The sequence below is a fragment of the Giraffa tippelskirchi genome, chromosome 2 (assembly GCF_054371585.1).
Source record: "Giraffa tippelskirchi isolate mGirTip1 chromosome 2, T2T-mGirTip1v1.2.pri, whole genome shotgun sequence".
Lineage (NCBI taxonomy): Eukaryota > Metazoa > Chordata > Mammalia > Artiodactyla > Giraffidae > Giraffa > Giraffa tippelskirchi.
This window is the reverse complement of record NC_137276.1, coordinates 27540485-27561357: the sequence shown is the minus strand read 5'-3', so window position 1 is coordinate 27561357 and position 20873 is coordinate 27540485. Positions and strand designations below refer to the sequence as shown.

General features: G+C 51.7%; 1 protein-coding gene across 9 annotated transcripts in view; it reads left to right on the top strand.

The window, feature by feature from the left end:
• Positions 1-12488, top strand: part of SUFU (SUFU negative regulator of hedgehog signaling) — a 106871-nt gene extending 94383 nt beyond the window's left edge. For 3 of the 9 annotated variants that reach the window (XM_081545113.1, XM_081545093.1, XM_081545083.1), the window contains 2 exons: positions 6796-6864; positions 9194-12488. In XM_081545113.1, coding sequence (XP_081401239.1) covers positions 6796-6864; positions 9194-9283 — 159 coding nt within the window. In that variant the 3' untranslated portion in view covers positions 9284-12488. Of the gene's footprint in view, positions 1-3540; positions 3823-4849; positions 4958-6795; positions 6865-7135; positions 7322-9193 lie in introns of those variants that run through there. The other 6 variants (XM_081545057.1, XM_081545047.1, XM_081545068.1 and 3 more) reach the window with 5 other exon arrangements.
• The last annotated feature ends 8385 nt before the right edge of the window (positions 12489-20873 follow it).

Genomic DNA, 20873 nt, shown 5'->3' with positions numbered 1-20873 from the left:
CCTCTGCCCCTGCCCCCGGCCCAGCCCTCCTAGTCTCCCCACCCCCAAAGCAGTCAGCACTTTCTGCATCTGACTGCCAGCATCAGCCCGCCTTCCTCTCTAGGGTCTTGCCACTGTGGTCACAGGCAGCTCCCTGGCTTGTGGGAACCTGAGCTTGTAATTACTTGTGGGCCTCTCAGTCTCCCCCTGGGGCCGCCAGTCTCGCTGGAAGTCTGAGGACCTCCTGGAGGTCTGGGGTCAGGCTCCGGGTCACCAGTGAAGGCCCAGTCCACTGGGCCAGGAAGGACACCAGGGTCTTCTGGAGGGAGACCCCAGCAGAGACTTGCCTTCACCTCCCATAGGAATCTCTCCCTCATGCTTCTGGATTCCAGGATGTCTCCCTGGCCCCTGTGTGCCCAGGCCTGTTGGGGGCAGGGAGGCAGGAAGGAACTGAATGCAGCAGCCCCAGGACTGAAGAAACCCAGACTTCTGTTTTCTTGGCTGCTGCTGGAACGCTCTCCGTTGGTCCCAGATGAATTGGGAGGGGCTAGGATGACTTTTCTTGCATCAGCCTTCAACAGCCTTGGAAGCCCTTGCTCCTAGCCTTGGCACCTTGTTCTGGCCTCCAGCCCAGGCCTGTTATCTCTTGGGGAAGTGGCATGGCAGAGACACCCCACATGGGAGAAGATGACAAAGGAGAGCCTGAGAGAAAAAGGCAGAAAGTGAGGGAATCTGGGCCCTTTCCGGGGTTTCTGGAGTAGACCCAGACAGGCCCCCACACCCACCAGCTCCTGGGCCTGCACCTGCCTTGAGGCTCCCTCCTATCTCCAGGTCCAATCCCCCCATCTTTCCAGCCCCGGGAACGTCAAGGCCTGGCGCACAGAAAGGCAGGGCTGCCTGCCACCCCAGAGTGAGCACAGCGGACACTCCCCGCTTCCTGGAGGAACTGGAGAGGCAGGAATCCTCCGATTCCTTAGGCTCTTCAGTTTCCGGAGGTTGACACCAGACTCCTCCGTCCGCCCTACCCTTGGCTGTTTTTATCTCTGCTGAGATGGTGAAGGCTGTCAGCCAGCTCCAGAGGAGTACAGGAGGGTCTTCGGACTGGGGGAGGCCTGCCAGCGTCTGCTCCCACACACACCTTCCCCCAGCATTCCTCAACCCAGTGGCTTTAACAAGCCTCTCTCCCTTGAGTCTGTCAACACGGGCTGTTAGTCTCTGAGCGGGAGCCTGGCCCAGAGCTGAGTCGTTCATCTGTCCCCAGCCAAGATTGATCTGAAGGGGGAGAAGTTGGCCCCAGAGGTCACTCAGGGGTCACATCACCAAATATGAGAGTATTTTTTTTAAGCCCTGCAATGCTTTCTCAGCTGTGTGGTGTCTGACAGCTCACCCAGGTGGCCCCCCTTTCCCAGCCGTTCTCTGCCAGCCTTGATGGGAGGCCTGGGGCTTGGGAGAAGACGCCCAACAGCTGTTCAAGTGGGCTTCGCTTCTCCAGGCCAGATCTGGGGAGTCACTGCCAGGCTCTGCTCCTTGCCCAGTGGCTGACTCACCCCCCCACCCTGTGGACAAGCCTCAGCCTTCTCCTATCCCATGCACGCATTTGGACATTGTGTAGAAGACACTTGGTGAACCCTGGCCTAGGCCCTGTGCAGCTCCTCTTGCGTGCCTCTGCTATTTCTCCTTCCACTAGTGAATGTGGGATCCCAAAAGACCTTTGCTTGGCTGTCCGAGGGTCCTCGTTGTCCCAGGAACAGCCATAGGGCTTCAGTCCCAGCACTGTGCCTGGGGAGGTACAGGAGAGAACTGAAAGGGCCTGTCGTGCCCTCACCAGCTGCCAGCCAGAGCAGGAGAAGTCTGAGCCTGCTCCTGGCCACCTCAGCCAACCCCTTGCCACCCGCCGAGAACAGGAAATGAATGTGGCCTCACTGTGTGGGGCTGCTGCAGTGGTACCTGCCACACCTCTGCCCCTGAGCCTGGGGGGGTGGGAGTGCTCCAGGCCATTGTCTAGCTTTTGTCCGGCCTGCTGGTGTTGGGGGGATGCAGACTGGATGGCTTCCTGGTCCCTGCCTCCTCCCTGCCATCATGGGTGCCAGAGCAGCTCCTTGGCAGGCCCTACCCTGTAAACAACACATTTCCTTCCCTGAGAGAAGGAAAGGGAGGGAAAAAGAAAGCCAAACTTGTTGGGAAGCAAGAACAACGTGTCAACACGAAGAGCAAACAAGGCCCCAGACAAAGTGCGGATTGTCACACCGAGGGGAAGGAGTGGGCATTGTCAGTGCTGTTTGCAGACTCAGAAATATCACTGACCGCAGACATTTGAATCAGATCTGCAGTGGCTGGGTCCCTGCCTGCCGCACCACCAGGCCTGCCCAGGGCAGGCATGATGAAAGATCACTTTTCAGGTTCCTTCTGGAACTTGCTGGGGCCTGGGGAATTGGGAAGATTGTTGACAATCCTCCCTCTTCACCCGCCAGCCAGGCTACCCTAAGGCACTGGGTGTGAGCACCTTGGAGTAAGCTGCTGGCCTGTGTTCCAAGCCCCCTCCCTGATCAAAGGTGGAGGCTGAGAGTAGGGGGCAGGGAGCCACTGCCCCCCTCACAGCTCTACCAGTCAGAGCTGGTGGGAGAGCTGCAGCCACTAACTCATCCCTGTTGGTTAAAACTGTGCCTAGACCCGCTGCCCCTGTGAGTGTGTTCCCCAGGGTACCCTCCACCATGATCTCCTGAGGGGAGGGGTTGCCTTTTTAAAATGCAGATCCCTTGGCCTAGCCTGAGCTACTCAGATTCAGAAGGTCTAGATGGTGCCTAGTATCTCCAGGTTTTCAAAATCCTCCCCAAGGAGTTTCTTCTCAGATTGCTTGGGGGGCTTCCCCCCTCACTGGAGCGTCTTCTCCCTCCAAGGGCCGTTTATGCACAGCCATAAGCACCTTATGCCCAGTTCTTGGTGAGCATGAGCATCGATGAGTGCTGCTTCATTATTAGTATTATTTCTACTGCTGTTTTCTGGACTGGAGCAACTGTCGCCTCATGTACACGTTTACCAAGCTGACCTGGAAATCTGCCCCATTGGAAACTGTATCGGGGCATGGTTTGCCTTCCTTTCCACTTGGCCAACCTGGTTTTGAAGAGCTGCATGTCTGCGACGCCCAGGGTTTCAGCCCTCTTGAGCCGAGCAGGTGGCCAGGAGATGTGTCGCTGGTTTTCCAGGCCATTGGGTTGAAGCCAGAGTCACCTCCACCTCCCCCAGCAGAGAAGACAAGTCAGCTCTGAGTATACGAGGCATCTAGACTTGAGGTGCCTTCCCCAGACAGAAAAAGAGCATCTTCTACCACCATGAGGTCAGGTCACTGCTCTTCTAAAGTCCAGACTTGTCTTGTCTTGACACTCACTCATCTGCACAGTGGAAGTGATGGTTACCTTCCTCACAGGATGGCCCTAAGATGATACCAGTCAAGCACTTAGCCCTGTGTCTGGCACATGGAGGAGGTACTGGTGCTTCTGCCGCTGGCGGTGTTACCCTTACTGCTGTCATTCTCATAACCCTTCTTATTATTATTTGTGGCAGAGCCAGGCAGCTCCATGGGGACCCAGGGAATTTCAAGAGTCCCAAGTCCCAGAACTGCACAGGCTTTTCCCACAGTTCCATCACAACGGTGCGTCTGTTCCTCGTGAGAGCATCCAGGAGCTGCTGCATCGCGGCTGTCTATCTCCAGTGTCCTGTTGATAGGATCTGTTAACATTCTCAGCTCCAGGTCTGAAATATACAAAGAACAGGGCCTGTTTGTTCAATCCAAGCTTCTAAGGTTTAATTCCCAAAGGAAATTAAATTAGGTGCCTGGAGCTATGACAGTCTGTCGTGTTTCTTTGTAGGGAATGTCACCCTTAGTATCATGCAGATCTCGTGTATAATTTTCCCCATTTAATTCTTTTAAAATAATGTGAAGTTTCCAGCAGGAACCAGCCAATCACCAAAAGTGAAAATTGAGGAGCCACTAGGGTTTGTCCCTCCTTTTGGTCTTGCCATCCCCTCCCCCAGCTGAGTATAAAATGAGTCCACACACAGATATTAATAGTACACACTTGGTAGTTGGTCTGCTGAAAGCCACCGTAACTCACCTTCTCTCCACCACCAACTCCACATCTTTGTCAGAAGAACTGGCTTAGGACTGAACTCCTGTTAGTGGGGTTATTTTCCCCCTTTCTCCAGCTTTTTGGAGTCTCTCTGTGTGGTCACCATTCCTGTGAACCCTCCCCCAATCCACTGTCACCCCGAGCACTAGTTACAGTCCCAGGCCTATTTACCTCTCTGGCAGAAATGTCCTCCCTCCCAAGTATTTGTGGGTTAGAAATCAGTTCAGCCTGGCCCGGACTGGAGCCATTGTAATATAATTGGGTTTTAGGTATGCTTGTGTTTGTGCTCGCATTTGCAGAGATGGCAACAAGCCCCGGAAATTCCCAAAATGTGAATGTGACTTTTGTACTGCTCAAGCAGACTGGTGATAACTGGTCGAGAAACTCCGGGCATTGGGGTGCGGGGGTGGTGGGGGGACCCTGGGATAAGAGCAAGAGGAGCAGAGGCTCCAGCTGTGGGGGTTAGAATCCATGGCATTGGGCAACATCACAGTAGTCCATGAGAGGAGTTACCTAGTCCTACCTTAGGGAACCAGGAGAAAGGTGGGAGGGGGCATCTCAGGTAGGCATTTTCACAGACCCACTTTGCCTGTCCAAACTTTGTCTCTGTCTCCACTTGAAGCCTAAGCTTCTCAAACAGAAACTGGTGAGGAGATATGGGCCGGTGGTTAGAGCTGTTTTGTCCCTGACTATGGGCTTGTAGCCTGAGAAGGAGATGACCTTTGGCTCCCTGTCAACCCCAGGAAGGTGCTTGTCCAGCTGGGGAATGGACTGCTTTCATGGCTGTTTCCCTAGGGCTCCACCCAAGGCCAGGAGTAGCAGAGGCACCCAGGGAATGCTTCTGGAATCAAGTAGGTTGATGGGCAGGTGACCGGAAGAATCAATACATGAGTAAATGCCATGAGGGTTAGACTTTAGGATTTGGAAACTGCTTTGCACACTAACTTTAGAGTCCAGACAAGACTAGGACATGGAGACTTCCCTGGTGGTCCAGTGGTTAAGACTCTGCCTTTCAGTGCAGGGGGCATGGGTTAAATCCCTGGTTGGGGAACTAAGACTCTACATGCCATGGGGCAACTAAGCCTGCACACCCCAATGAAGACCCAGCTCAGCCAAAAAAATAAGGACCGGGACATGATCTTTTCTCTGCTGCTCACAAGCCATGTGACACTGGGCAAATCTCATAACCTATCTGTGTCTCAGTTTCCTCATCTGAAGGAGATAAGCTCTATGAGTGGTTAGCACAGTGCCTAGCGTGGTGATGTTTTGTCTGCCCACTTGGGGTAGTTTTCTCATTCCCTGCTCATACCTCCACCCAGTCAACTTCCTCCCTTTGGAAACTTCCATCCTGTGAGGTGCCCAGTGAGCCTGCTTGCTTGCCTTCCTTCCTCTGCTATTTCACTTTATCTGATACACTGACCTATTCCAAATGTTGAGACATATGTTCTTATCAGAATGGACAATTCCCTGGGGAAACCTGCTGGTATTTTCTCAAGTCCTGGATCCTCCTCCTTGTCATAGGGGACTTTTCCCACACCTTGGTCTTCACCTTGTTGTTTCTCTTCCTCTGTCCCCACATCCCACCCTGGGGCATTCAGAGGCTACTGGAGAAGGCAAAACAGAGGTGGGGAGAGCCACAGCCTGGGGTTACAGAAGGGTCCACTGCAGAGGTCAGGAGGCCCCATGGACCAGCATAGGGAGGAGACAGGTGGAGGACAGGATCAGGTTGGGAAGAGGAAAGACATGCCCAGCCTGGGCCCAATGTGGGACCGGCCTGAATAGAGGAGCCTGTTGAGAAGATGGCCCTGCAGGTTGAGGAAGTCCTGGGTATCCTTGCTGTTGACTACATAGTGGGTGAGGGGGTGGTTGTGCCCCTGAACAGAGGGGCGAGGCTGTTCTCAACAGCAAGCCTGAAGCCACAAGGTAGCAGACTAGAGTAGTGAAGTGGGATAGGTGGGAGGTGCCCTGGAGAAGACGTTTCTTAAAAGAAAACTTGAAGAACTCAGTGGCTGAATGGAGCTGGCAAGGCAGGGCTTTGGGAGGTTGGGGCCTGAGAGGAGGTAGATGCGTCGCATGAAAATGGGAGTTGAGGAGTCCCTTTCTCTTCAGTAAAATGAGAGAGGTCGGTGCAGCTCAGACATTCCTAGATGTACCTTCCGGGGCATTTCCAGATTCCAGGCAAGGCTTGTATTCCAAATCCGAACAGATTTCTTTTGTCCTACCAAGTGGGACTGGGGGAACACGTGAACCTTGTTGAACAAGGAGGATGTTGGAGTCACTCTCCTCTGCCCTTTGGCTTTTCTGTTTCCCCTCTACCATACTGCAACATGCAGGATGCCTGGACTGCCAAAATAGGGGGCCTTCCCTGCCCATCCTCATGTCCCTCCTGGAACCAGCACTACCATCTCTCCTGATGTCCTCACCCTGCTCCCCACTGTCCTGTACGTCCTTCCTTCTCTGCCCCAGTCCCTCTGATATTGTAGGCAGGTGGTGGTGGGAGGTGGGGGCAGGCTGGGGGTGACAGTCAGGGATAGGCCTCAAGTACTTCCCCTGGCCCTAGAACACATCACAGTGGGCTCATCGCTCCTCCACGGTCTGAACAAAGGTCTATAGCTTGTCAATTAGCAAAAAGACCATATACTTTAAACAAATAATAATAATAAAAGCCTGTCTTGTGCCTTCTTCCCAGATTCTGTTGACCGAAGAGTTTGTAGAGAAAATGTTGGAGGACTTAGAAGATTTGACTTCTCCAGAGGAAGTAAGCTGTTTGGTTCTCTCTGACAGCAGGTTCCAGTCTCCAGGAGTCTCTGTGTGTGTGCGTGCATGTGTCCGTCTCTGGACAGGAGACCCTGGAGATGTTAAACGGCTTTATTTCACTTCCCTGAACCTCCCCCTGCCCTACCCCCAACCCTTGTGAGGACACCCAGCAAATTGCCTGAATTGCCAGCTCCCGAGAAGCTCATTGAAGAGGCAGCCAGGGCCTTTGGGCTAGTACAGAGTTCTCCTCAGCCTCTGCTGTTCCCTGGCAGGTTCTGAACAGAAAGCCCACGCCTGCTGCCAGAGAACATTCCATGGAGGAGTTCTGGTGGGCAGCAAGGGGCTCCTGCTCCAGCCTCAGGCCACCCAGGAGCCACTCTCCTTCCTCCCGCCTCTGGCCGCAAGCAGCGCTCCCCTCTGGGCCCGCCTCTTCCAGCCCCAGCCAAGCTGCAGGCCAGGTGGGGGCCTGTGCTTGTCCTGGCTACTCCGCGGGGGTACAGGAGTGGAGCCCACAATCCCCTTTGTTTTTCTTCCTTGTTCCCGGCATCCTCATTTGTGGGGACTTACCTCATCCTGGAAAGTCCCTTCCCCTCCCCCGGCCTCCTACCAAGCAGCACCCAAGCGGGATTGAGCCTTCCTGGCCTCAGCGCCCTGCCCAGATAGGTTAGTGGAACATTAGCACGCTGACAGTTCTAGGGCTCTTCTGGGCCCTCCCTTGTCCAGGGGCAGAGACAGACCCTTCTTCTGCCCTTTCTGCCCAGAAGTGTATTTTGGGGAGAGCTCCTTCACCTCCCAGGGGCCAGGCAGGAGCCAGCTTTCAGCCAGGGCCCAGTCAGCCCAGACACAGAGGCCTCTGACGGATGTCCACAGGGCGGAGGACTGTACACAGGGCAGGACTTGCCTGTCCAGGTCTCCAGGTGGACAGGAACTCCTCAGAGCCTGAGGTCACCCCTAGTGGGATAATGTCTTGTCTCTTCTCATTTATACATTCAAAAGTCACTAAGCACCCAGTCTGTGCCAGCCAGTCAACTCCCACAAGTCACCAGCCCCTGAGGCCCGGCTCCCATTCAGTCAGACCAGAGCCGGCTGCCCAGAAGTGCTTCCGGAGAGGCCATGTCGCACAGGGATGGCATGGCGCCAGACTGCTGCTCTCAGCTCGGGTGCTGAGGGGGTGGAAGGGGGGTAGTCCAGGCAGGAGGGACAGGAGCCAGGAGGAGCTTAGGAAAGTAGGTCACTAAAAATGACTTTTTTTTTTCTTTCCTGTCCAAGGCTGTCCCTGCACCCTACCCTCCTCTCCACTTTGGTCCTGGCTTGGACAGTCACCCATCAGAGGGAGGGAGAGGGAACCAGCCGGGCAGTGTCAGGCCGTCCTCTTCTAGCACCAGCTCTGGGCAGGCGGAGGGCCCTGCTCTTCCCTCCTTCCCAGCTTGCTCCCGGATTAGCAGGAGTCCTAAAAGGCAGACCCTGCTCCTAAATCAGGGAGCATCTATGAGCACCAGCTGTGTGTCAGGCCCCATGCAGGGTCCTCGCATCCACAGGGAACATGTCAGTCTCTTCCCCTATCCCCCACGAGAAGCTTGAGAAACAAAACTGTAGGCAAATCAGTGATTCCGGGGAGTCTGGTCGTAAGAACTTGGGCTCTCCTTTACCACTGCTGCACCTCTCTCAGGCTGGTAACCCTGGGAAGCTTGTGAGGAAGAACAAAGGGGAGCAGAGTGGGAAGCTTCTCTCAAGTTGCCACCAGGCCCAAGAAGTCACCTCAAACCACACTAGCTCTGCTTCTCCACTCCCACCAAGGCCGAGGCAGGGCCTCCTTCCTTTGGGACCCTTTGGCAAAGGCTCCAGAGGGCAGGTTCCAGCATTCTTCCCCACCAGCCTCGGAAAGGAGCCATGGTAGGGACAGGACCACAGAGTTCCAGACCTCAAGCCACTTCCCTGTAGCATCTGCACCCTCCCCTGCCCCCCCATCCTCTAGCCCCCGGGCCTCAGGGAGCAGATTCCTTACATGCTTGTGGCCAGAGGCAGAACCAAGGAAGTGAGCTGGAGGGAGGTCAGCACAGTCAAGAAAGAGTCAGAAAACAAGCCTCCTCCAAGCCCAGTTAATTATTGGCCGGGTGCGGGGAAGGGAGGGGTCGGCGCTGGATCCCAGCCTCTCACCTGGGTTCAGCGTTGGTGACTGAAGCCAGGCAACCAACCGGTGGCCTGTCTTGCCCCAGCACTCAGGGGACAGGGCCTGGGTGAGGGTCCTGGCCTCTCTATGCAGTGTGAGAAGAAAGCAGTGGATTCTAACCATGTATCCTCTGGTTCTGTGCTTGTTGCCCCCTCCTCAGTTCAAACTTCCCAAAGAGTACAGCTGGCCAGAAAAGAAGCTCAAAGTCTCCATCCTCCCCGACGTGGTCTTCGACAGCCCACTGCACTAGCCTGGGATGGCCCTGCTGGGGCTAAGGGCGAGCCCAGCTGCTTCCCAGTGACTCCAGTGTAACAACTGCGTAAACGAGATTCCCGCAAACACAAGGACAAGTGTGAGGATGACTGTGTAGCCCCCGCACCGCAGCCCGCTGGGATGCCCTGCACAGCCTTCAGGGCCCCCCCTCACCTGCAGCTCAGGGCGGGGGTCTCCGCCCCTGCAGCTGGCCAAGCCACGTGACCAGGCCGGGGCCCCACTGGGCTGAGTGGGGCAAATGTCAACCTTTCCCTCCTGCTGCCACAGCAGGTTCTGGCTTGAGATTTGCCTCTGGACCTCTGATGTGCCCCCAAGTGGAGACAGGCCTCATTCCCACCTACCCTCCGCCTGCATAGCCCAGCAGGAGGGACGTGTAGCAGCCACCTACCCTTCCCAGCTGAACTCTGGGAAGCCTTCGGTAGTCAAGCTCTTCTGGCCGTGGAACGATTCCTTTGATCGTGTTTGGTTTTCTTCCTCCTTATTTTATTTTGTAGAAACTGAATGGTATTTTATTGATCTTCAAAGATGTCCAGAAGCCATGTATATATGTTTTTTTTTTAAAAACAGAACTTTATTTCCAGATGAACTTTCTCATTCTCACAGACAAGGGCCTGGGGCCGTCTCCCCCAGAGCCGCCACAAGAAAAGGTGCTGGTGTTCGCCTGCTGGTCAAGGCCTCAGAGGAGTCAGCTTCAAACAGAGGCTTTTCTTCCCAGCCAGTCCTGGGGGAACCGAGACACTCCCCCATGCAGCCTGGAGCCCAGTTTAGCTGGGGCCAGGAAGGGCTGCTTCTGGTTTCCAGGTGGACTGGGCCCCCACAGAGTTCAAGATCATCAGAGTCTCCGAGACTTGGTGACCCCAGCCTCATCTTCTAGGCATTTTCCTCCCAACCAGGCCTGCCTGAGAGAGGGCGAAGCCCAGCACTTCACAGACCATCCCCACCTGCCACTCAGGGCCTGGGTCTCCAGCTCTTTGCCACTCTCATCCCATTTCCTCATCCCCTGGGCCTCCCAGCCTCCAGACTGTAGGACTCTGACTTATTAAAAACAGAAAAATCAACCTCTTCACATGTCTTTCACATTAGTTTTGCAAACACTGCACTCTCCCGCCCTCCATTCATTTCTGCATTGATTCATTTCTCATCCTTCATTCTCTACCCCTTGTCCTGTCTCCTTTCGGCATCCTGGCCTCTAGTGGTTTTTGGTCCCTCACTCCAGTACTGCAGATCTCACGGTCTTCCTGTCTCATAGCCAACCTATCTCTGACCTGTAGTTTGGGGGTTCTTCTGGGGTTGTCTCCCACTTTTGACCTGTAATCACAAGCCCCTTTCAGGCCCTCTTCCCCCTAACTCTGGGGACGGCTATTACGAGACCACCCTTCTGGTTCTCCCATGACAAAGTTCTTTTGTCTGTCAGGGACCACACAGACAGACAGCATGCTCTGCCCCTGTCTGCAACCACCACACACATGGGCACCACCAGGAGTGCTGAGGAGGCCCGTAGGGCGCAGGGCACCTCTGATGAGCCATCCAGCCAAAGAGCTGCCTTCAGGGGCCATGAGGGTGGCCAGGCTATTGGACTTCCAAGGGGCTATTCAGGTCTGGCTCTTTCTCTGCTTACACCCTCAGGGCTACCTGGTTAGCGCCGTCAAACTCAGAGCTTCAAGGCAGACCCACCTGGCATCTAGGAGCCACATACCACCACCCACCCCATCCCACCCCACCCCCCAACACAGCAAAGGTGGAAGCCCCTCTGGACCTGATGTTGGCAGCAGCTGTGCCTTCTGCTCTGAGGACTTTTCCAGAAGGACATTTCCTGGTCTTCACCCACCACAGCATCCCCACCTTGAAAACTCTTGTCTTTAGATGTTTTGTGGCCAAAGAGGTGTCATTGACTTGCCTCCTTTCCTTGCCATCCTGACCTGCTTCTCCACAGATTCTTTCTGGGGACCTGCCTCTACCCCGCCTGCTTTGGCTTGGGGGCAAGGGGATATTTTCTGAGCTAAGTTTTGTGGTCAGTACAGAAGGCAAAAGGGAAGCAGGTGAGCTCTGAGACAACAAGCCTGTGAAGCCTATGGCTCCTTCCTGCCTCCCCTTGCCCCTCCTCTACCCCTCCTCTTATTGGGAACCTCCAAGGTTCAGTTGAGACCAGCCTCCATCTCATTTCCCTACAATGCTTTGGCTCCAGAGGAGTGGCAGAGCATCCACCATCTCTGCCCAGACCTCTTTCCCTTGGGCGGTGGTGCCTTCCAGAGGGGGCTCTTCACTGAGAGGGGACCCTCGTTGAGGATGAAGCAAGACAGATCATGGGGCACCTCCAGCACAGCACTTGGCATATGGCAGGCACTCACTAGATGGACCCCTTCTTTCCCTCTGCGTAGCTCTTTGGAAGCCCTGACCTCATAGTAAGTTGGGGAGGTTAAGAAATCCCCCTCCCTACATCTGCCTCTTCTATAGGCTTCCCTGAAGCTTGCCCCTTCCTACTCTGTCCCTGCATGTCCCTGTGACTGAAGCTTCTGAGGGGAAGGGGCTCCTCCATGCTGTTTGCTGGCAACACAAGGTGGACACACCCGCGGCTCCTCAGGCCCAGTGTGGGCTGCAGAAGGACCACGGCCCCAGCTGCCATTCTGTGGGGGTGGAGAAGCTCACGCAGGGTCTCAGGTCTGGCTGGGGAGCTGGTGCCTCTTCCTGCCCTTCTCTTCCAAAGGCGAGGCTTCAGGGCAGGGTCTGGGAAGCCTTGGGGAGAATCTAAAGGGCTAGCATGTTTTAAAAGATAAACACAAGTTCTTGGGACTGGGTTTTGAGATTGAGAACAGGGAAAAAACCTGCAGGTCCGCCCCTATGGGGCAGACCAAGAGAGAATTCCCTTGACTGTATTTTTTTATCTGGTTGTCTTTCCTTGCTGGCTTCCAGGTCCTTGTGTCAAGTGAGGTACCTGGGTCCCTGGTATAAGTCAGGAGCCCTGTAGAAAGAGCCCTCCTTTTGTACAAGTACCTGAATGCTGCAATGAGCAGACTTTTGTAAAATTTTATATTAGTTTCTAATGTCAATGGTGACTCGGTTCCTGGGGGCTGCAGCCAGCCTGGGACTTTTGTAAGAATTTTTGGGTGACTCACTTAGATGTCGTTTCCTTCTTGTCCCCTCTTCCTCTGTGTAATCTAAGTTCATTAAACATATTTGCAGAAGTGCCTGGGTCTTGTGCTCCTTTCTGGCTGCCTGGAGTAGGGGAGCGGAAAGCCTGGGGCCCTGGCAGAGGGGTGGGTTGGACTCAGCCTCTTAGAAGAAGCCAGGATGTGGAAAGGCCCAGAAGACTGATGTTGGGAGTGGAGGGGGTGCCAAGGAAGCAGGATCACGCAGCGGTGACTCTTCAGTCATGCAGAAATGACTTCACAGGGACAGGCTCTCTCACTAGTCTTGAACTCCTCTAAGGTCAAGGGGGTAGGAGGTGGAACAGTCCGGGGTGGTGAGTGAGTGGGTAAAGACCCTCTCTTCTGCCTCATTCTCCTCCCCTCCTCTCACCAAAAAAAACACCTTTTTCCCCTGGGAAGGTGGGCCTTCCTCAGGTCCAGTTTGGAGTTCTTACGCCCCTTTCAGCGAGGGCAAGAGACAGCAACAACCCCCACCACCACTACCACCAGCCACCTACATTCAACCTCCTAATCCAGGGCCTGGGACAGGCTCAGAATCAGCACACTGGGTGAGGCAGAGGCCAGCCCACCGTTCTATGAAATCTGGGCCTGCTCGGTGAGGAGGCAGGTGGATCTTCCTTCCCTGAATCGCCCAGCTCCTGTCTCTCCAGGGCCTGGTGTGGCAAAGCAGAGCCTAGTGCTAGAAGGGGAGAAGCCCTGAGAGGCAGGCAGGAGAGGGGTCTGCACCCAGATCAGGTCCACGACCCCACAGGACTGCTCTGGGTCCACACACATTCCTTCCCTTCCTACTAGGCCTGTGTGTCCATCCTGGGGAGTAGCAGGGCCCTTTTCTTCTGGTCCTCAGGATGGAGCCATAGTACCCAGGAGGATCTGCAGGGGTCCTGGGGGTGGCTTGAGAGGATAGGACCTGAAGGAGTTAGCTTCTGTCTGAAGGACTCTTAGCTCCCCTCCCTGTCCTCTTCAAGAAGCAGCTGGATCTGCGGGACCTGCCTTAGGGGGAGGTCACTACTCCTTCCTCTGTGACCTCCTGCTGAACTGTGGCTGCCCCTACCCCCACCCCAGGCAGTGGGGCAGGTCCTATCTGGGGCCCTCAGTCTCTCTGGGAGTCAGAGCCAGAGAGCTGGGAGGGTCTGGAGCCAGGCTGACTACCCTGGGGTGGCCCAGGCCACACCCCTTCCCCTTTCTCCTTGGAGATTGGGGGCGGAGTGCTTATCTAATCCTCCTCATCTGACTAGCCTGGAAGGACCCAGGGTCAGGGTGACGTTCTTGCCCCAGAGAAAACAGAATAGGGAGATTCTGTGCTGAGCTGGCTCTGGGAGACAGGAGTAGGCTGGGCTTGTTTCTGGAAAGAAAAGAGTTCCTGGGCATGAAGCAGAGACTCTATCCCTAGATTTAGGGAGGGAGGAATCTTCCATGTGATCTCTAATGTCCCCTCCAAAAGCCTATACATTCCTCCATGTAGACACCCTACTTGGGGGGTCAGGGGACCCACAGGCTTCAAGCCATGGGACAGGGGATGGTGAGAGATTTGCCAAACTGGCCTGACCAGAAGGCAAATGTGTGCTGGAAATGAGTGACTCAACCCAGCCTGCCAGGCTCTGAGGTTGGGAGGCCAACATGGAGTAAGGGGGTTGATCAACTGGTCAGGAGAAGGGAGAGAAGCATCCCAAGACCCCAGGGCAGGGCAGGATGTGGTCTGGGAGGGGAGGCCATTTGGGCCGCTTCCATGGGGATATGAAGAGACTAACCAGCCCCTCCTCCTCCTCAGGGCAGGAAGTCTTCAGGAGAGAGCTAAGGGCAGGATGCGGGAAGGGCAGGAAGACTGCTGGTGGGAGTCCATGGTTGGTGTAAATGTAGCTTTCTGAGGAACTTGAGGGGCAAGGGAGACCTTGAGGGGATTGTGATGAGAGCAGTGGCCATATTGGGGCCAGAGAAGGAAGAGAAGTGACGCTGTTCCATTGTTTTTCCAATTTCACCGCGGCTACCCCCATTCCATCTCAGTACTGAAAGCACCAAAAGGAAAGAGAATGGAGCTTCTGGGGTCTCAACCTCGACAAGACAGAAGAGGGCCACCCGAGCAGTGCTGAGCTGCTACGATAGCACTGTGGAAACCGTAAGAACTAGAAAATATGCTCGCTTGTCTTTTCAACTAACGTGTGGCAGGCACTCGGATGTAAGCTCGGAGACTCCTCACAGGCCCAGCTTTAAGGAGCTCATAGTGCAGTGGCAGGAAGACAGACAAGAAAACAATTGCAAGAAGAACCATAAAAGAGGAAGGCAGTGAACTGCTTTCCATCCTACCCCAGCTCCACCACTTATCATCAGTTTGCCTTTAGACAAGCTAACTCAGCTCTGCCTCAGTTTCTTCATGTAAAAGTGGATACTCACTTCCTAGAGATGTTTTGTTTGGTTTTTAAATACTTATTTATTGATTTTGGCAGCACTGGGTTTTAGTTGCAGCATGCAGGCTCCTTAGTTGTGGCATGTGGGATCTAGTTCCCTGACTTAGGGATCCAACCTGGGCCTCCTGCATTGGTATCATGGAGTCTTAGCCACTGAACCACCAGGGAGGTCCCTCCCAGAGTTTTTGCAAGGATCATAGTAATCACTTAGTTAGCGTTAACACTTTGTTAAAGGGCTATGCCACTTTGTTAAAGGACTTCCCAGGTGGTGCTAGTGGTAAAGAACCCACCTGCCAATGCAGGAGATTTAAGAGACGAGGGTTCGATCCCTGGGTTGGGAAGATCCCCTGGAGTACAAAATGGCAACCCGCTCCAGTATTCTTGCCTGGAAAATTCCCTGGACAGAGGAGCCTGGAGGGCTACAGTATGTGGGGCTGCAAAGAGTTGGACACAACAGAGTGACTGAGCATACACACACACACATGCCAGGATATGAACACAGAGAAGGTGCCCAACCCAGTCTAGGGAGATTTAAGAAGGCTTCCTGCATGAAGTGACATCTAAATTGAAACCTGATGCTTAAGAATAAATTGGGCAAAATGGGGCAGGGTGCTGTACTTTGAATAGCTCTCCAGGCAAACAGAACAACAGGGACAAAGTCCCCAAACTCTTCTCAGGAACTGCGGAGTTCAAATTGCCTAGAGTAGATTGCTTAAGTCATCCAACTTTCACAGTAGGATCATCCCCCTACCTGCTGGATGGAGAATATATTGAAAGAGAGGTAGACTGGAGGCAAGGTGATCAGTCAAGGCTAGATTAGAATAGAAGCAGTAGGAATGGAGAGAATGGGATTCATTCATTGATGCAACAAATATTTGCTGAGCATCTACTATGTGCTAGGTCCCATCAGGGATACAGTATTTAAAAAATCCTTTCACAGATCTTAAATCTTGGTGATGGAAGATAGTATTTTTAAAAGTAGAACACATAGTACATGGAGCTATGTGCTAAGAAGAAAAAATGCAACAGAAGAAGAGAGACAGTGAGGACTGAAGGAGAGGCACGTTTTAAAATATGGAGGTCAGGAAAGGCCTCACAGCCTAGGTATCACTTGAACAAAGGATCTCAGTGACAGGAAGAAGGGTGCAGTAGGGATATCTGAGGGAAGACAGATTCAGACAAAGTGAGGTGCAACTGTGAAGAGCCTGGGGGCTGGGGCATGGGAGACACATCAGGTGTACTTGAGGAACAGCGGGGAAGCCAGTGTGGCTGGAGCAGAATGAGGAAGGGGACTGTAGGAGATTACTTACACAGAGGCCAGACCTCATACAGACCTTAAGGTCCTGTGTAGGATCTTACAGGCAATTATAAAACTTTGACTTTTATTCTGGTGGAAGTGGGAAGCCATTGGATGAGTGAGCAGAAGAGTGACAAAATCTGACACATTTTTCAAAGATTACTCTGGCTCTTCAGTTGAGAATTGACTCCAGGACACAAGGGCAAGGGCTTTCCTTGTGGCTCAGCTGGTAAAGAATCCACCTGCAATGTGGGAGAGCTGGGTTCGATCCCTGGGTTGGGAAGATCCCCTGGAGAAGGGAAAGGCTACCCACTCCAGTATTCTGACCTGGAGAATTCCCAAAGAGTCAAACAGGACTGAGCGACTTTCACTTTCACATAAGGGCAGAAACAGAAACCAGTTAGGCTCTACTGAAATAAATAGGCTAGAGTTTGTGGTAAGTTATGGAGAGGTTAAGAAGTAGTCAGGATTTGCCAACATCTTGAAGGGGCAGCAGGTTGGGAAGTGAAGAGAATGAAGGTTTTCATTTCCAGTACACTGAATTCGAGGTACTTGTGGGACATCGGGGTGGAGAGCACAGTTGGCTACATGAATCTGCAACCAGGAGGGTGAGGATCTAAGCTGGAGACTGATTAGGGAGTCATCAGTATATAGACAGTAGTAAAGCCTTAGTAGAAAAACATCTATTTCTGCTTTATTGACTATGCTAAAGCCTTTGACTATGTGTATCACAACAAACTGTGGAAAATTCTTCAAGAGCTGGGAATACCAGACCACCTTACCTGCCTTCTGAGAAATCTATATGCAGGTCAAGAAGCAACAGTTAGAACGGGACATGGAACAACAGACTGGTTCCAAATTGAGAAAGGAGTACATCAAGGCTGTATATTGTCACCCTGCTTATTTCACTTATATGCAGAGTACATCATGCAAAATGCCCACCTGGATAAAGCACAAGCTGGAATCAAGATTGCTGAGAAAAATATCAATAACCTCAGATATTATAAAACTTTGACTTTTATTCTGGTGGAAGTGGGAAGCCATTGGATGAGTGAGCAGAAGAGTGACAAAATCTGACACATTTTTCAAAGATTACTCTGGCTCTTCAGTTGAGAATTGACTCCAGGACACAAGGGCAAGGGCTTTCCTTGTGGCTCAGCTGGTAAAGAATCCACCTGCAATGTGGGAGAGCTGGGTTCGATCCCTGGGTTGGGAAGATCCCCTGGAGAAGGGAAAGGCTACCCACTCCAGTATTCTGACCTGGAGAATTCCCAAAGAGTCAAACAGGACTGAGCGACTTTCACTTTCACATAAGGGCAGAAACAGAAACCAGTTAGGCTCTACTGAAATAAATAGGCTAGAGTTTGTGGTAAGTTATGGAGAGGTTAAGAAGTAGTCAGGATTTGCCAACATCTTGAAGGGGCAGCAGGTTGGGAAGTGAAGAGAATGAAGGTTTTCATTTCCAGTACACTGAATTCGAGGTACTTGTGGGACATCGGGGTGGAGAGCACAGTTGGCTACATGAATCTGCAACCAGGAGGGTGAGGATCTAAGCTGGAGACTGATTAGGGAGTCATCAGTATATAGACAGTAGTAAAGCCTTAGTAGAAAAACATCTATTTCTGCTTTATTGACTATGCTAAAGCCTTTGACTATGTGTATCACAACAAACTGTGGAAAATTCTTCAAGAGCTGGGAATACCAGACCACCTTACCTGCCTTCTGAGAAATCTATATGCAGGTCAAGAAGCAACAGTTAGAACGGGACATGGAACAACAGACTGGTTCCAAATTGAGAAAGGAGTACATCAAGGCTGTATATTGTCACCCTGCTTATTTCACTTATATGCAGAGTACATCATGCAAAATGCCCACCTGGATAAAGCACAAGCTGGAATCAAGATTGCTGAGAAAAATATCAATAACCTCAGATATGTAGATGACACCACCCTTATACCAGAAAGCGAAGAGGAACTAAAGAGCCTCTTGATGAAAGTGAAAGAGGAGAGTGGAAAAGCTGGCTTAAAACTCAACATTCAAAAAATGAAGATCATGGCATCCGGTCCCATCCCTTCATGGCAAACAGATGGGGAAACAATGGAAACAGTGACAGACTTTATTTTCTTGGGCTCCAAAATCACTGTGGATGGTGACTGCACCCATGAAATTAAAAGACGCTTGCTCTTTGGAAGAAAAGCTATGCTCAACCTAGACAGCATATTAAAAGCAGAGACATTACTTTGCCGACAAAGGTCCATATAATCAAAGCTATGGTTTTTCCAGTAGTCATGTATGGATGTGAGAATTGGACCATAAAGAAAGCTGAGCACCAAAGAATTGATGCTTTTGAACTGTGGTGTTGGAGAAGACTGTTGAGAGTCCTTTGGACTGCAAGGAGATCCAACCAGTCAATCCTAAAGGAAATCAGTCCTGAATATTCATTGGAAGGACTGATGCTGAAGCTGAAGCTCCAATACTTTGCCCACTTGATGTGAAGAGCTGACTCATTGGAAAAGACCCTGATGCTTGGAAAGATTGAAGGCAGGAGGAGAAGGGGACGACAGAGAATGAGATGGTTGGATGGCATCACTGAATTGATGGACATGAGTTTGAGCAAGCTCCGGGAGTTGGTGATGCAAACGGAAGCTTGGTGTGCTGCAGTTCATGGGGTCAGACACGACTGAGGGGCTGAACTGAACTGAAAGCCTTAGGAGTAAATGAGGGAGCAGGTGTAGGTTCATAAGAGAAGAGTGTGGAGGGCAGTCAATATTTATGAGATAGAAATTGGAGGAGTCTCTGGTTAGAAAGATAAGGAGACAATCAGAACAGTATGATGTTATAGAGGTCAAGGGGAGCTGTCTAGAAAGGTGAGAAATTAGTGGAATCCTTTAAATTATCCTGAAGGTCATTGGTGAGGAGGCCAGAGAAGGATGCTCCAACGTCACCAATCTAGACCTTGTTTCTTTGCACCATCTTTCAACCAAGGAATTGAAGATTAGTGCTTGAAAGTCACTTTCTCCTTGTTTATTCACTGATATGCATGCATGCAGGCATTCATTCACTCAGCATAAGACCTCCCATGTAAGGGGATGCAAAGTACTAAAAGATACATGCTCTGTCCTTGAAGGACCCATATTAGCCACTCTGTCTTCTTCCCAATCAGGAATAAAGAGATGAAGGTCCTAAAGTAGAGAAGCTCTCTGATTTTATGGAAGGATCAGACTCATGGGTCATTTTGAACTGGGTTTAAATCTCAGGTCTACCATTTAGAACATATTCATGAATCTCAAATGCATAATCTTCAGCACAAACCTTCCTTGAGTCTGTATATACAATTGTCTCCTCTGGAATTTCCACTGGGATAGCTAAACCAATTCAAACATGACTTAGAACTATTTAAAATCTCTCCACCCAAACCTAATCCTCTCCTGTTCTCTCCTTCTGGGTAAATGGCATCACCGCACAGGCTCTTGTTAAGGTCCAAATCCTAAATTCAGAAGAATATTCTATATTCATACAGTGGTAAGCATATCTTGATCACATTCTTACTCTATTACTATTATGTGTTGATTCTTCTTCACCCATATCTAATTTGGCTTTACTTCCAAAATACATCCCAAATCTAGTAGCTTCTCACAACCAGCTTCAAGTCCAAACTCCTTACCACGACCCTGTGGATTGTGGTCCCTACCTGGCTTCTCCCTCACAACAGGCCTTCTTTCTGCCCTGGAACATACCTTATTCATTGCTTTTGTATTTGTTTTTCCCTCTGATTGAAGCACTCTTTGGACTTCCCAGGTGGCACAGTGGTAAAGAATCCACCTGTCAACCAGGAGACATGATTTGATCCCTGGGTTTGGAAGCTCCCCTGGAGAAGGAAATGGCAACCCACTCCAGTATTCTTGCCTGGAAAATTTCATGGACAGATGAGCCTGGCGGGCTACAGTCCATGGGGTCGCAAAGAATCAGACTCGACTGAGCACACATGCCACACCCAAAGCACTCTTTTCCCAGATTGTCACTTGCCTGTGAAGTGAAGTGAAAGGCCTGTGAAGTGAAGTGAGTCTCTCAGCCGTGTCTGACTCTTCTCAACTCCATGGACTATACAGTCCATGGAATTCTCCAGGCCAGAATACTGGAGTGAGTAGCCTATCCCTTCTCCAGCAGATCTTCCTGACCTGGAATCCAACCTGGATCTCCTGCATTGCAGGCAGGTTCTTTACCAGTTGAACTACCAGGGAAGCCCTGACTCCTCCTAAATATTCAGGTCTCAGCTCAAATTTCATTTTCTGAGAATATTGTGTGAGTCCCTTACTCTCTGCCACAGAAATTATCCTACATAATTAATTAAAAACATTTTTGGGGGGGTACATGTTCTCCAGGGAATCCCCAGGGCCCAGAAAAATGCCTGGTGCATGAGACTTTTGTTAAACATTTGTTAACTGACAGGTTGATTTCAATTTTTTTTTACTCCGATTTTTTAGGCCTCCATTTCCTTATAAATTGAAGAGAGTAATAATGCATATTTTGTTTGGTAGATTTAAGCCTCAGAAATGTAGGGAAGGGAATTCCCTAGCTGTCCAGTGGTTAAGACTCTTCACTGCCACTGCAGTGGGAACAGGTTCGATCCCTGTGAGGGCACTAGGATCTCACATGCTGCCCTGGGCAGCCGAAAATAGAGTATAAAAAAAAAAAAAGTAGGTAAAAATATTGAGGATACTG